The sequence below is a fragment of the Peromyscus maniculatus genome, chromosome 22 (assembly GCF_049852395.1).
Source record: "Peromyscus maniculatus bairdii isolate BWxNUB_F1_BW_parent chromosome 22, HU_Pman_BW_mat_3.1, whole genome shotgun sequence".
Lineage (NCBI taxonomy): Eukaryota > Metazoa > Chordata > Mammalia > Rodentia > Cricetidae > Peromyscus > Peromyscus maniculatus.
The window spans coordinates 8,456,136-8,469,000 of NC_134873.1; the positions used below are offsets into that span (position 1 = coordinate 8,456,136).

Genomic DNA, 12,865 nt, shown 5'->3' on the forward strand with positions numbered 1-12,865 from the left:
TAACCTTATGGTCACTATGAGAACTCTTATCCTTGGAAAAGTGGGGAGGCTTCAGCGACCTTTGTGTACAGAAAGGGGCTGGGGGCGTGGTCAGGGTAGAGCCCCGCCTAGAATCCCCAGTGAGGGTCTGGGGGCGTGGTCAGGGTAGAGCCCCGCCTAGAATCCCCAGTGAGGGTCTGGGGGCGTGGTCAGGGTGGAGCCCCGCCTAGAATCCCCAGTGAGGGGCTGGGGGCGTGGTCAGAGGTGGAGCCCCGCCTAGAATCCCCCAGTGAGGGGCTGGGGGCGTGGTCATGGTGGAGCCCCGCCCAGAATCCCCAGGGAGGGGCTGGGGGCGTGGTCAGGGCGGAGCCCCATCCAGAATCCCCAGTGAGGGGCTGGGGGCGTGGTCATGGTGGAGCCCCGCCCAGAATCCCCAGGGAGGGGCTGGGGGCGTGGTCAGACTGGCAGCACACAGTGGGGAAGACCCTGACACCAGCCAAGGCCCGGCTGCACATTGCACATGGCGGCCGACACAGCGGTTGTGCAATGCTGCGGGTGGGAAGGTTATCTGGGGTGTTGGGGAGGACACAGAACATCAGAGCTGCTGTATTTGGGGCAAAGTTTACACCCTGTCGCCTGTGGGGCCTGGGGAGTACCAGGCTTTATCAGTGTTCAGAGTATGCAGACAGCAGCCAGCACTTACACGGAAGATCCTACCAGCAGCTATAGATTATCTGTTTTAAAAGCAGTATCTTATCCTGCAGCCTGGAATGCATAATCCTCCTGCCTCAGCATCCCAGCCTGAGCCCCACACTGCCCGGCTGCAGTCATGGCTCTGGTCAGCTCCTTGAAGGCCTTCTGGACATTCCAGTTCCACAGGGGAACTTGTCTCATTTAGGCCCTGGGCCAGATCTTAAACTGGGACACCAATGTGCACGCTGCTGTCCCCAGATGGAACCCTCACGCTGACCACATGGACCAATGAGGGGAGTAAAACTGTCTGGGGGCCGTGCTCACACGGGCGAGACGAGGAAGGGACGAGAGCAGGCGAGGGACACGTCACTTTATTACTGTGTGTGTCACTGGGCTGTGTGTGCTGAACAGAGGAGGTGCTGCCATCAGCCCAGCCTCGTTTCCTTCTCAGGTTTAGATTCTCGGGTGCCTGGACTTCACAATCCTCCTGCCTCAGCTGCCTGAATGCTTAGGATCACAGGCCTATGCTTCCAGGCCTGGGATAGAAGAATATTTAAAGCTGCTGTGGGGCTGGCGACATGGGTCAGAGGGCAGGGAAGCTTGCGGCCAAGCCTGACGCGCGGTCTGTCTGTGCAGCCTGACGTGCGGTCTGTCTATGCAGCCTGCCGCGCGGTCTGTCTATGCTGGCGGCCGCGTGGAGGGAGAGCCAGGTCCCACAAGCAGTCCCGTGACCTGCACCTGTGCTCCACAGCTCTCTGTCCCCCACGGACAGACTAATAAACCCACACAGATGCCAGAGGCCCCTCCCCTGCCCAGCCCAGGGATGACACCCCAGGTTCCACTGAGTTCCCTTGGCTCGTCACAGGCTGGTGGCTGTAGCTTCCCGTAAGACGATTGGAGGGTCTGGACATGGCTCTGGCCTCACTGGCCTCCTGTGTTTGAGGCATTAGGATCGTTCCTAGCACAAAATTTCCCCCAGAAATATAAGATTAAATATTAAAGGGCCACTGTGTCCCAGCACCCAGTTCTATCCACTGTATCCTTGGTGACAGCTGGGGACCATCAGAGGCACGCAGGAGGAGCCAGGTAGCCAGAGCCGTCACTGTATCCCGTGTCCTTTCTAACCTGGGGGCGCGAGGCTAGGACTCTGCCACCTACACCCAGGTACTGGAGTCCCGGAGCCTCAGGCCGCTAAGAGGACGCTGATGGCTGTGTCCTTCCCAGGGCACACGCGGCATGACATGTCCTCAGGTCCCACTTAAAGGGCAGCTTCCCTTTATTGAGGCAGGGTCCCACTGTGCAGTCTTAGCTGTTCTGGAACTCGCTATGTAGCCCAGGCTAGCCTCCCACTCAGAGCTTCTCCTGCCTTCACCAGAGGTCCCCTCCTTGATGCCTGGGACAGCAGGAAGGGGCTAGCCCTTGCTACGGGACACTTCCCCAAACAACTGCGGCACCCCAAGGTCTGTGTGAGGCACAGGCCTGCCTGGCAGGCCCGGCCCCTCACATCACGTTTGGCCAGAGGTCTGAGGGGCCGCGGGGCCTCTGAAAGCCTGGGACACTCGGGCTCACGTAGGTCCCTTTGGCTGCAGGTTGTTTTGAGTTTGGGTTTTAAAGATTTCTTACTGGAGCTGTGAAGGTGGTTCAACAGAGCACCGGCTGCTCTTGCAGAGGACCCAGGTTCAACTCCCAGCACCCACAGGCAGCTCACAACCACCCTTGAGTCCAGCTCCAGGGGATCTGATGCCTCCTTCCGGCCTCCACGGGCACACAAAAGGCACAGACTCACAGACACAAGCACAAAATCCATCTACAGACATCTAGCTTCCATCTGACGTCAAAAGCCCACCTGAAGCTGGAATCTGTGGGGACGGTGGCCTCACCCTGGGATCCTGGTGCTGGGGCAGGATGGATGGATTCAGGACAATGTGGTGGCTCAGGGAGAGTGACAGTCCTCCATGGGTATAAAGTCACTGGCTGCCTTGGGACCGCCATCCTGGCACCTGTGTGACCGACCGTCAGTCGTGGGAGAAGGCACATGCCTGTGCCTGCTGCTGCTACTGTGGAAGGTGGTGGGAGCGAGTCTGAGTCCTGACCCCACAGAGCCCCAGCTGGGGTGGTTAGGTCTTTATTTATTTGTTCCGTCTCTTCCTCTCCTTTTGAATGGAGATGCCTTGGGTGGGGTAAGAAACAGTCCCGGGGATGGGGATGCTCATCTGTGGCTCAGAGCAGAACCCACACCTGACTTCAGGGACGCCAGGAGGGCCTCGGTCCCACCCAGCATGTCCTGCACCTTCCCTGCTGAGATGGGTGACAGGGCTCAGAGTCCAGCAGAGTGCGCAGTGTGAGCTGTCAGCAGGGCAACACCAGCTCCCGTGGGAACCAGTGTCCCAGACACGGAGCTGGGCTGTGAGCCTGAGGGGACGTCACAGCTCCGAGCGTGCCGCCTTGGCCACGATCACCAACTTGGAGAGCTCAGACTTGAAGGCCCCAGGCCTATGAGACACTGCAAGACAAAAGCAGAGGTGGCCCTGACAGGATGCCTCATGGGATGCTGAGAGCCGGGCAGTGCTGGCAGAGTAGGTATGGCAGGGCAGGGGATGAAAGAAAAACTGCAGAGCCAGGTATGCTGACAGGCTTGTTACTGTAGCTACTCGGGATACTAAGAGGTGGAGAAGACCCGGGCCGGCCTGGGAAACTCTGGGAGACTGGGAAATTACAGAAGGCTGGGGGCGTGGTCAGGGTGGAGCCCCGCCTAGAACCCCCAGTGAGGGGATGGGGGCGTGGTCAGGGTGGAGCCCCGCTTAGAATCCCCAGTGAGGGGATGGGGGCGTGGTCAGGGTGGAGCCCCGCCTAGAATCCACCAGTGAGGGCTGGGGGCGTGGTCAGGGTGGAGCCCCGCCTAGAATCCCCAGTGAGGGGATGGGGGCGTGGTCAGGGTAGAGCCCCGCCTAGAACCCCCAGTGAGGGGATGGGGGCGTGGTCAGGGTGGAGCCCCGCCTAGAATCCACCAGTGAGGGCTGGGGGCGTGGTCAGGGTGGAGCCCCGCCTAGAATCCCCACAGAGGGGCTGGGGGCGTGGTCAGGGTGGAGCCCCGCCTAGAATACCCAGTGAGGGGCTGGGGGCGTGGTCAGGGTGGAGCCCCGCCTAGAATCCCCAGTGAGGGGCTGGGGCGTGGTCAGGGTGGAGCCTGGAATAGTTCTTTTGAGGACTGAGGCCCCTTCCCCACACTCTGCCAGTGTCTCCCTCACCAGGTCACCACAGTGTAGCAAAGCTACTCTGGGCCCTTGACCCTCCAGCTCTGAGCTCTGCATGGTGTCCCCACTCACAGGCACAGGACGTGACCAGGTCAGGTGACTGGGCGCTGCCAGCTAGACAGCGGCTGCACAGGGTCCACCCTGCACGCAGCTTCTCTTCACCTGACGCCTACTCTCCAGGCAGTTTCCGGTCTGCGGTGCACTGTCGTGAGGCCCTTGGCCACCTCTCTGCAGTGGCTCTTGCCAGGTGCTGGCGAGCTTTCCACCTGAGGGGCCCCATGTTCACCTACCTGCTGTCTTGGACACTTCAAATTCCTCGTTTTTAAGGGGGACGTCGCTCTCTCTCTCAAACGCAGCTTTGGACTAAAAGAGAGCAGGGCACTCGGTAGACACACATGGGAGAGAGGTCAGTCCCTCCAGTCCCTAGGTCTGGTCTCGGGGCGCTGTGGCCTAGGCCAGGCATGCTTGCTGGAGCGGGTGTGCGGTGTTCCCAGCGTGCTGTGCATCCCAGGCAGGGGTCGGCTCACAGGTGACGGGCAGCTCCCAAGAGCACACTTGGGGAGCCTGTCATCGGCTGACTTGAGGAACAGGTGTGGGCCTCGGGGGCCCAGCCTCTGCCGCCAACCTCCCCACTGCTCTGGCCTCCTGGGGGGAAGCGGGTCTATGCGGAGGGATGGGCTACGGGCCCCCCTGTGAGCCTCTGCTGAGTCTCCAACTCAGGTGGGAGGGGGGATCAGCAGGGCAGCAGCATGGCGGAGTCCCTTGCGTGAATGCTATCTGGGGCCCCGCAGACCCCTGCCGTCCTTGGGTCCCTAAGACTGGTACTCACGTAGGCCATGGCGTACTCGATCTCAGCACCCCGCACCTCGGCCTTGAACTGTGTGAAGTAGAGGTAGGACTTGCCCTGGGGCCTGTCGGGAGACAGAGTTAGCGCTGAGGGGCCCAGTCGGGCCGGGAGGAGCCTGGTGACGCGAGACTCCGTGGTGGGGATTTCCGGTGCCAGGGATGAAGGGGTGGGGGCGACAGCTCCTGGAGACAGAGCTACCTTTTGGGGTTTGCCTTAAAACTAGGTTTTAAGATGGGGGTAGCCAGCCTGGCCAAGGCCAGCGTGAGCTCCTGATCCCCTGGCCTCTGCCGCCCCAGAGCTGGTGAACAGAGGAACAGCAGCCGACTGGACTCCCAGAAGGCAGGACTCTACCTGTTTCTAAAACTGGTGCAAAACTCTGGTGCCTTCCCGCCCTGGGACCCCACATCCCACCCCCGCCCTGTGACCCCACTCCTCACCCCTGCCCTGTGACCCCACTCCTCACCCCTGCCCTGTGACCCCACTCCTCACCCCTGCCCTGTGACCCCACTCCCCACCCCTGCCCTGGGACCCCACATCCCACCCCCGCCCTGGGACCCCACTCCTCACCCCTGCCCTGTGACCCACTCCTCACCCCCGCCCTGTGACCCCACATCCCACCCCTGCCCTGTGACCCCACTCCTCACCCCTGCCCTGTGACCCCACTCCTCACCCCTGCCCTGTGACCCCACTCCTCACCCCTGCCCTGTGACCCCACTCCTCACCCCTGCCCTGGGACCCCACTCCTCACCCCTGCCCTGGGACCCCACTCCTCACCCCTGCCCTGGGACCCCACTCCTCACCCTTGCCCTGGGACCCCACTCCTCACCCCTGCCCTGGGACCCCACTCCTCACCCCTGCCCTGGGACCCCACTCCTCACCCCTGCCCTGTGGCCCCACTCCCCACCCCTGCCCTGTGACCCCACTCCCCACCCCTGCCCTGTGACCCCACTCCCCACCCCTGCCCTGGGACCCCACTCCCCACCCCTGCCCTGTGACCCCACTCCCCACTCCCCACTCCTGCCCTGTGACCCCACTCCCCACTCCCCACCCCTGCCCTGTGACCCCACTCCCCACCCCTGCCCTGTGACCCACTCCCCACTCCCCACCCCTGCCCTGTGACCCACTCCCCACTCCCCACCCCTGCCCTGTGACCCCACTCCCCACTCCCCACCCCTGCCCTGTGACCCCACTCCCCACTCCCCACCCCTGCCCTGTGACCCCACTCCCCACCCCTGCCCTGTGACCCACTCCCCACTCCCCACCCCTGCCCTGTGACCCACTCCCCACTCCCCACCCCTGCCCTGTGACCCCACTCCCCACTCCCCACCCCTGCCCTGTGACCCACTCCCCACCCCTGCCCTCTGCCATCTCCCTCCCTGCCCAGGCTTTGGTGTTCTCCACAGGCCATGCCTGCGTGGTGGCCGCAGGGCCCCCACCCCAGGCCGGTGCCCCCTCTGTGGCCGCGGCTCACCTCCAGATGGTACAAGTGAAGTGTTGACTGTCTTCGCTCGTGCCCAGGCTCATCTGCCATTGCTGGGGAGAGAAGACAGGCCTGGTGAGCAAGGCCAGGCGACCAGCCGCTCTGCAAGGACCGCACCGTCCCTCCCGCGCTGTGTCCCACAGCAGAGCCAGACACTGGCCCATGCCACTTTCTTCCCTAAGGGACGCCATCTTGAGAATGGCTCCCAGCTTGGCAACAGAGAGACCCTGTCTAAACAGCAGACAAGGGATGGGGACTGAGGGTCAGTGTCTCAGCATGGGGCCCTGGCTCCAACCCCAGAAACAGGGCACAGTGGAGCACGTCTGTCACAGTAACACTCAGGACAATCGGGAGATAGCCTAAGCTACATAGGAAGCCAGCCTTGGCTACAAAAGACCCTCTCAAAAAACCGAAAGCAATGTGGGCACAGTGGTGCACGCCTTTACTCCCAGCACTCAGGAGGCGGAGGCAGATATCCCTTTGAGTCTGAGGCCAGCCTGGGCTACGTTGTAAACTCCAGTCCAGCCAGGACTGTGACATGAGACCCTGCCTCAAACAACAAGCCAGAGCAGCCAGGATGGAGACAGCTCCGAACCAAGAGCATGGGCTGCTCTTCCAGAGGACACAGCTTTTGTTCCCGGGACCCACGCGGTGGCTCACAGCCATCTGCAACTCCAGTTACAGGGGACCGGTGCCCCTTTTGGTCTCCAACACACCAGATACTCAGCTGCTGCACAGACATTCATGCATGTAAAACACCATACACACAACATAACTAATTTTAAAACACAAAACCAAAAACCCGACCAACGAGTTCTCAGCCCAGCCCTGCCCGCAGGCCTCACTGCTGCCCCTCCTGGCTTCCCGGGGAGGTTCTCCACTGCCGGGACCCCCACGTTTATGTCCATTACAGGGGGACCCTGCAGCCACTCAGGTTCATCTTGCTGGGAAGCTAAGCTGTGAGACCCAGCTACTCTCATGCCAAGGCTAGGCTGCGGGTTCTGGGTGGTTCCTGCGGCCACAGTCAGGCTAGTCCTGAACTCCCAGGCTGCTCCGGAGCTTGGGCCCTGCCAACAACCCATCTGAGAAATGCTGCTCAGAGGCTCCACAGCGCTGTTCTGTTAGAAGCAGGGTCGTCTCCTGCAGCCCAGGCTGTTGTTGAATTCTCTGTAAAGCTGACAACGACCTCGAACCCCTGACCCTCTTGCCTCAGCCTGCAGAGTGCTGCCACCCTGTCTGCTATTGGCTCCTCTTATATCCTCTTAAGCTCAGGCACAGCCAACCCCTAAACTGCTGGCAAAATAAAGTGGGAATGTTTCTTTCCCGGGACCACTCACGTTAAAACACTAGGTCTGGTCACAGTGCGGCCATCACTACTATCACGCATCCAGACACTCGCAGTGAAAAAGGAAGCCCTACGCTAAACCTTCCCTGATTCCCTCCCGCCCCAGAGTACCCACTTCCTGTCTCTGTTCCCCTGTCCCGGACACTTCCTGCAGTGGAGTCCCAGACTGTGGCTTCTGGGCCGGGGTCTCTCACTGAGCACAGTGTTCTGGAGGTCCCGCTCAGCTGTACCAGGTGTCGGGACCATGCTCCTTCTAACTGAAATTGTCACTGCCCCATGTTCCGTGAGCCGGACGAGAAGCCGGCTCTGGAGTGGAATCTGTGTCGCCAAGGTCTTGCTTGGGCGAGGGCTGGCCCCGCCTGTAACTGGCAGCAGTGGCCTCAGCAGCCCAGCAGGACCACTCTCCGGAGCTGCTGCAGCCTGTTGAGAGCGCAACAGACGCTCTCCTGAGGACCTGCTGTCCGGGCTGGTTTCAGGTCAACCTGACACAAGCTGGAGTGACCAGAGGAGAGACCTCAGCTGAGGAAACGCCTCCATGAGACCTGGCTGCAGGCAAGCCTACAGGGCAGCTGCTTTTTTCTTTCTTTTGGTTTTTTTCAAGACAGGGTTTCTTTGTGTAGTTTTGGTGCCTTTCCTGGATCTCTGGAGCCCAGGCTGGCCTCGAACTCACAGAGATCCGCCTGGCTCTGCCTCCTGAGTGCTGGGATTAAAGGCGTGCGCCACCACTGCCCGGCTTAAGGCATTTTTTAAATTAGTGATTGATGGGGAGGCCCAGCCCACTGCGGGTGGTGCCATCGCTGGGCTGCTGGTCCTGGGTTCTATAAGAAAGCAGGCTGAGCAAGCCATGGGGAGCAAGTCAGTAAGCAGCACCCTCCATGGCCTCTGCCTCAGCTCCTGCCTCCAGGTTCCTGCCCTGTGTGAGTTCCTGTCCTGACTCCTTCAGTGACGAACAGCACTGTGGAAGTGTGAGCCAAATGCCCCCTTTCCTCCCCAACTCTGTGTCGGTCACAGTGGTTCACTGCAGCAACGGAAACCCTGACTAGGACACCTGGGTCCAGCTCCCAGCACCCACATGGTGGTCCACTACCACTCCAGCTCCAGGAAATCTCAGTGGGCAACACACCCATGTGTACACACCCACACCCACACACTAACTATATACACATGCTTAAAAATTATGTATTTAAAAGCCCTTCCTACAGTGGGGAAAAGAAGCTGGACACTTGTCTTGGGGGCTCGCTACTTGGGTCTCCAGCTGACTGCCCTCTTGCATCCACAGCTGGTTTCTGACTGACTAAAGGTCTGCAGAGACAACTCAGTGGTTAGAGCACTGGCTGCTCTTGCAGAAGACCTGGATTCCATTTCCAGCACCCACATGGCAGCTCACAACCATCCATAACTGGTCCTGGGGATCAGACGCCCCCTTGTGGCCTCTGAGGGAACTGCATGCTGGTTTCTGCTGCCCGTGAGGACCTGGCTGAAGAGGTTTGGCCGTCTACAGTCTCTCCATTTCTTCTTTTCTTCTGCTTGCTATGTGCATACTCAACCCACTCATTCCACGCCACAAGCAAGGCTGCGATCACTCTCCAGGCCGTACACGACACTGGGCACGAGTGCATGTATCCCTGCCCATCAAGATGCTGTGCTGTGCACTCATGTCCGTCCAAGGACATCAAGTCACTGCCATTCACTGGCCCCATGGAAGGCTCTGCTCAGAACACTAATGTGCAAGGTTCCGTAGAGACCACCATTTCCTCTGGAGAAACGGGTCTGGGTGCGGGACAGGTTGCTCCCACGGGGGGCAGGCATCTGACTTCATGGCCGTGGCCTTAATGCTCCCTATGCGGCTGTACCATTCTGCATTCCACTGCAGGGGGATGGTCTTGCTGGGGGTTCGACCCCTTGCCAGCTCACAGGCTGCCCTGAGGACTGTCCTGGGCTGGCTGTTCAGGCAAGCCTCCTGAGGCACTGGGCACCTTGAGATAACAAAGGTCCCTCTGCCCAAGGTAGTGACACTGTCTGAGCACTCGGGACACCGAGGCAGGCAGAGCAAAGGCTACATGATAAGATCCTGCCAAAAAGCTGAATAAACTGACCAGTGAGAACCACAGTGGCTCACCGACCACACATGGATCAATAACCAGGACTGGCACTGGGGGTCATGGGCTCCATGAGGCGAGCCAAGGCAGCTCGGGGTCCTTTCAGGCTGCTCACGTGACTGAGGAGAACTCAGTGGCCTGCAGCCCTTGCTGGGGGTGGGGGGCAGCCCCAGTCCAGCCGTGAGTACCCACTGGCTTCCACCATTCCCCCGCGAGCACACGGCCAGACAGCAACCAGCCTCCTGCCTTGGTAACTGGACTCATCCACAGGGACAGGGACACGAGTCCTGCCTAGTGAGAGGATGCAGTGGGGATGCCCTGACCACCCCTTCACGCAGCACAGGAGGGGCCATCCTGGACTCTGAACTACACAGCTGTGACATACCGAGCCCACTCCCATTGATGGCGACATCCGGAGTGAGGGGCACCATGAATGGAGGACTGAACCACCCCCTTCCCTGTCTAGACACCTGTAGTGTGGAGTGAAGAGAATCTTGACAGGCATGGCGGCTCAAGTCTATCACCCAAGCACCTGAGGGATGAAGGCAGGGGGATTGCCCAAAGTCTGAGGTCAGCCTGGAAAACACAGGCAGGCCGGTTTGTTCTGGGCTGCAGTGTGAGCCTGTCTCAAAACGACAAGGGGCTGGAGAGGTGGCTCCAAGGCCAAGGGCACTGGCTGCTCTTCCAGCACTCACATGGAAGCTTCCAACCGTTTGTCGCTCCAGGCCCAAGGGCTGTGTGACCGTCTTCTGGCTTCCATGGGCACCAAGCACATACGTGGTGCACAGACACTATGCAGGCAAAATACCCATGCACATTCAAAAAATAAGTCAGTCTTTCCTAAAAACCAAAAAGAAAGGAAACGCACTGAGTCTGCACCTTCTTCTCTGTGCTGAGTGGCAAGAACCTGCCCACAAGTGCAAGAGGCACCTGCCAGCTGGGCCACGTCCCGACACCACCTGCGTGAGACCCCGACTACTCACCTCGTTGGTCCCTCCCTGGGAAGCGTATGTGAATGTGCATGCAAACTTGCCCTGGAAAAGAGAAAACAGAAGAGGCTGAAGGACCAGTGTCTCGATGTCCAGCATCAAGACCCCAGCACACAGGGTGTGCGCTGCATGCCTACCATGTCAGGTACTGGTGAGATCAGAACAGGGGCCACACTGCCCTGCACTGTTACTAAGTGGTGTGCGCTGCATGCCTACCATCTTAGGTACTGGAAATCAGAACAGGAGCCACACCGTCCTGCGTGTTACTAGTCTTCATGCCTTACAGGCCTAAGTGTCCGTTTCCTAAGCCTGTATCCTGGAAACCATGCTTTTCAACCTGTGCTGAACTTGGGACCCCAGGATGTATACCCACCCCTCTGCCTTGCCAAACTCCTGCACACCCGTGAGAACTCCCCTTCCTCGTGATGTGTTCTGTCCTGATCTGCCTTGATCCCTGGGTCCCCCCAGTTATCTTACAGCTGTTTTCTATCAACCCTAACCCTTCCCCATAAAAGGACCTCAAAAGCTGGTGAGGGGCTGCTCTCGGAAACCCGGACTCAGGGGGAGGCAGTTGTCTGGCCAATTAGTCCCTTGTGGACTTCTAAATACAGCTTGCTTTAATCAGACAGTTGTGAAAATGTTTTGTCCTCAGGTTTAACAGCAACCAAGGAAGTCGAGGCAGGAAAACTGCGAGATCAACGCCAGCCTTGGTGACTTACATCAACAACAGAGCTCTTGCCTAGAATCCCCCAGTGAGGGACTGGGGGCGTGGTCAGGGTGGAGCCCCGCCCAGAATCCCCAGTGAGGGGCTGGGGGCGTGGTCAGGGTGGAGCCCCGTCCAGAATCCACCAGTGAGGGGCTGGGGGCGTGGTCAGGGTGGAGCCCCGCCTAGAATCCCCAGTGCGGGCTGGGGGCGTGGTCAAGGGCGGAGTCTCTGCCTAGAATCCCCAGTGAGGGGCTGGGGGCGTGGTCAGGGTGGAGCCCCGCGTGGAATCCCCGGTGAGGGTCTGGAGCTGGGGTAGACCACTCGCCTCGGTTCCATCCCAGGACCGTATGAAAGGAAAAGAAAGGCTCCAGGACGCCCTCCAGTGGCCATCCGACTCCTTTCCTCCCAGGAGCACAGACCTTCGCACAATCCCCGGGGTGGGTTTCCTGGGACGGTCACATGGCCTTCAGCAGCCCCTCCTCCTTTAGAACTTTGGGTTCGGAACTTGGGAGCCCCTGACACGCACAAGGCTTTGCCAGGCCTGCCAGGACGCCCTGGGCCGTAAGAATGTTCCCAGGAGATGTCACAGGAAGTTGGGGAGCCCGCAATGAGGCGGACCGCTGGCTTCACGGCCGTGGAAGGAGAGTGGCCAGACCCGAGTGAGGCCTGGGGTGCTTCCTCTGCGGTCCGAGCTCAACCCTCGCGGGACCTACACAGCGCAGTGTGCGGAGAGCCGCCGCTCTGCTCAGACAGCATCCCCTCCTCTGGAGTGTGATGGACGGGGGAAGTGAGCGCCGAGCTGGAGGCCACGCCCCCCGAACTGTCAGTCTTCGGGCAGCCCCGCCCCCCTGACCGGGTTTCCGCGGCGACCCGCTCCCTCGCCCGGCTCCGCCCAGCGCCGGCGGTCTCGGCACTTACCCCGGGCCCCACGTCCTGGGAGAAGGAATGTACGACGCCTCCGGGCCTCACGTCGAACGGCACGGTGGTGGGCTCGGACACAGCGGCCGCCAGCGTCAGCGCCCCCGCCGCCAGGAGCAGGGCGGCCCAGGAGGCTCCTCTGGGCGCCGCCATCTTGGTTCCGGGCCAATGCGCAGGCGCCCGCGGACGGGGCGCGGCGAGGGACACGTGGAGCGGCCGGCGCGGCCCACGTCGGCGCGAGGCAGTGACGCTGCGGCCGCCATGTTGGGGCGGGGCACGTCTTGGCACGTGAGGCGTGACAGCGCCTCTGATTGGCGCCCGCTGATTCGTGTCTGCGCTGCAGGGGTCAGAGGTCCCTTATAGCTTTTGCTCCCCCCCCACCCCCGCCCCCTCCGATACCCTCCCACCCCCCCTTCAGTCCAGGGTCCCCAAATCAAAATGCCTGACATCAATTGTAGTTAGAGTGAAAAAAGTATTCCGGTGTTTTTATATTTATATCTCATTTAAATGGACGCCAGGTCTCCATCTTTCGGGCAGCAAGGCAGTTTTATTTTG

General features: G+C 60.5%; 1 protein-coding gene across 1 annotated transcript; it reads right to left on the reverse strand.

The window, feature by feature from the left end:
* Nucleotides 1–2,781: 2,781 nt before the first annotated feature.
* Nucleotides 2,782–12,543, reverse strand: Mydgf (myeloid derived growth factor). Its single transcript, XM_006982246.4, has 6 exons — nucleotides 12,311–12,543; nucleotides 10,681–10,731; nucleotides 6,245–6,306; nucleotides 4,756–4,837; nucleotides 4,217–4,289; nucleotides 2,782–3,175 (listed from the first exon to the last, which is right to left on the reverse strand). Exons 1-6 carry the CDS (start codon nucleotides 12,461–12,463, stop codon nucleotides 3,096–3,098), a joined length of 501 nt encoding a protein of 166 aa, XP_006982308.1. The 5' UTR covers nucleotides 12,464–12,543; the 3' UTR covers nucleotides 2,782–3,095.
* Between the last annotated feature and the right edge of the window lie 322 nt (nucleotides 12,544–12,865).

Excerpts from the sequence above, each read along its gene's own strand:
- Mydgf (XM_006982246.4), bottom strand. The coding sequence starts at position 12,463 with ATGGCGGCGCCCAGAGGAGCCTCCTGGGCCGCCCTGCTCCTGGCGGCG. Across the intron at positions 4,838-6,244 it reads TTCACTTGTACCATCTGGAG|GCCCCAGGGCAAGTCCTACC; the intron begins GTGAGCCGCGGC and ends GTCTCCCGACAG. Across the intron at positions 3,176-4,216 it reads TGAAGTGTCCAAGACAGCAG|TGTCTCATAGGCCTGGGGCC; the intron begins GTAGGTGAACAT and ends TTTGTCTTGCAG.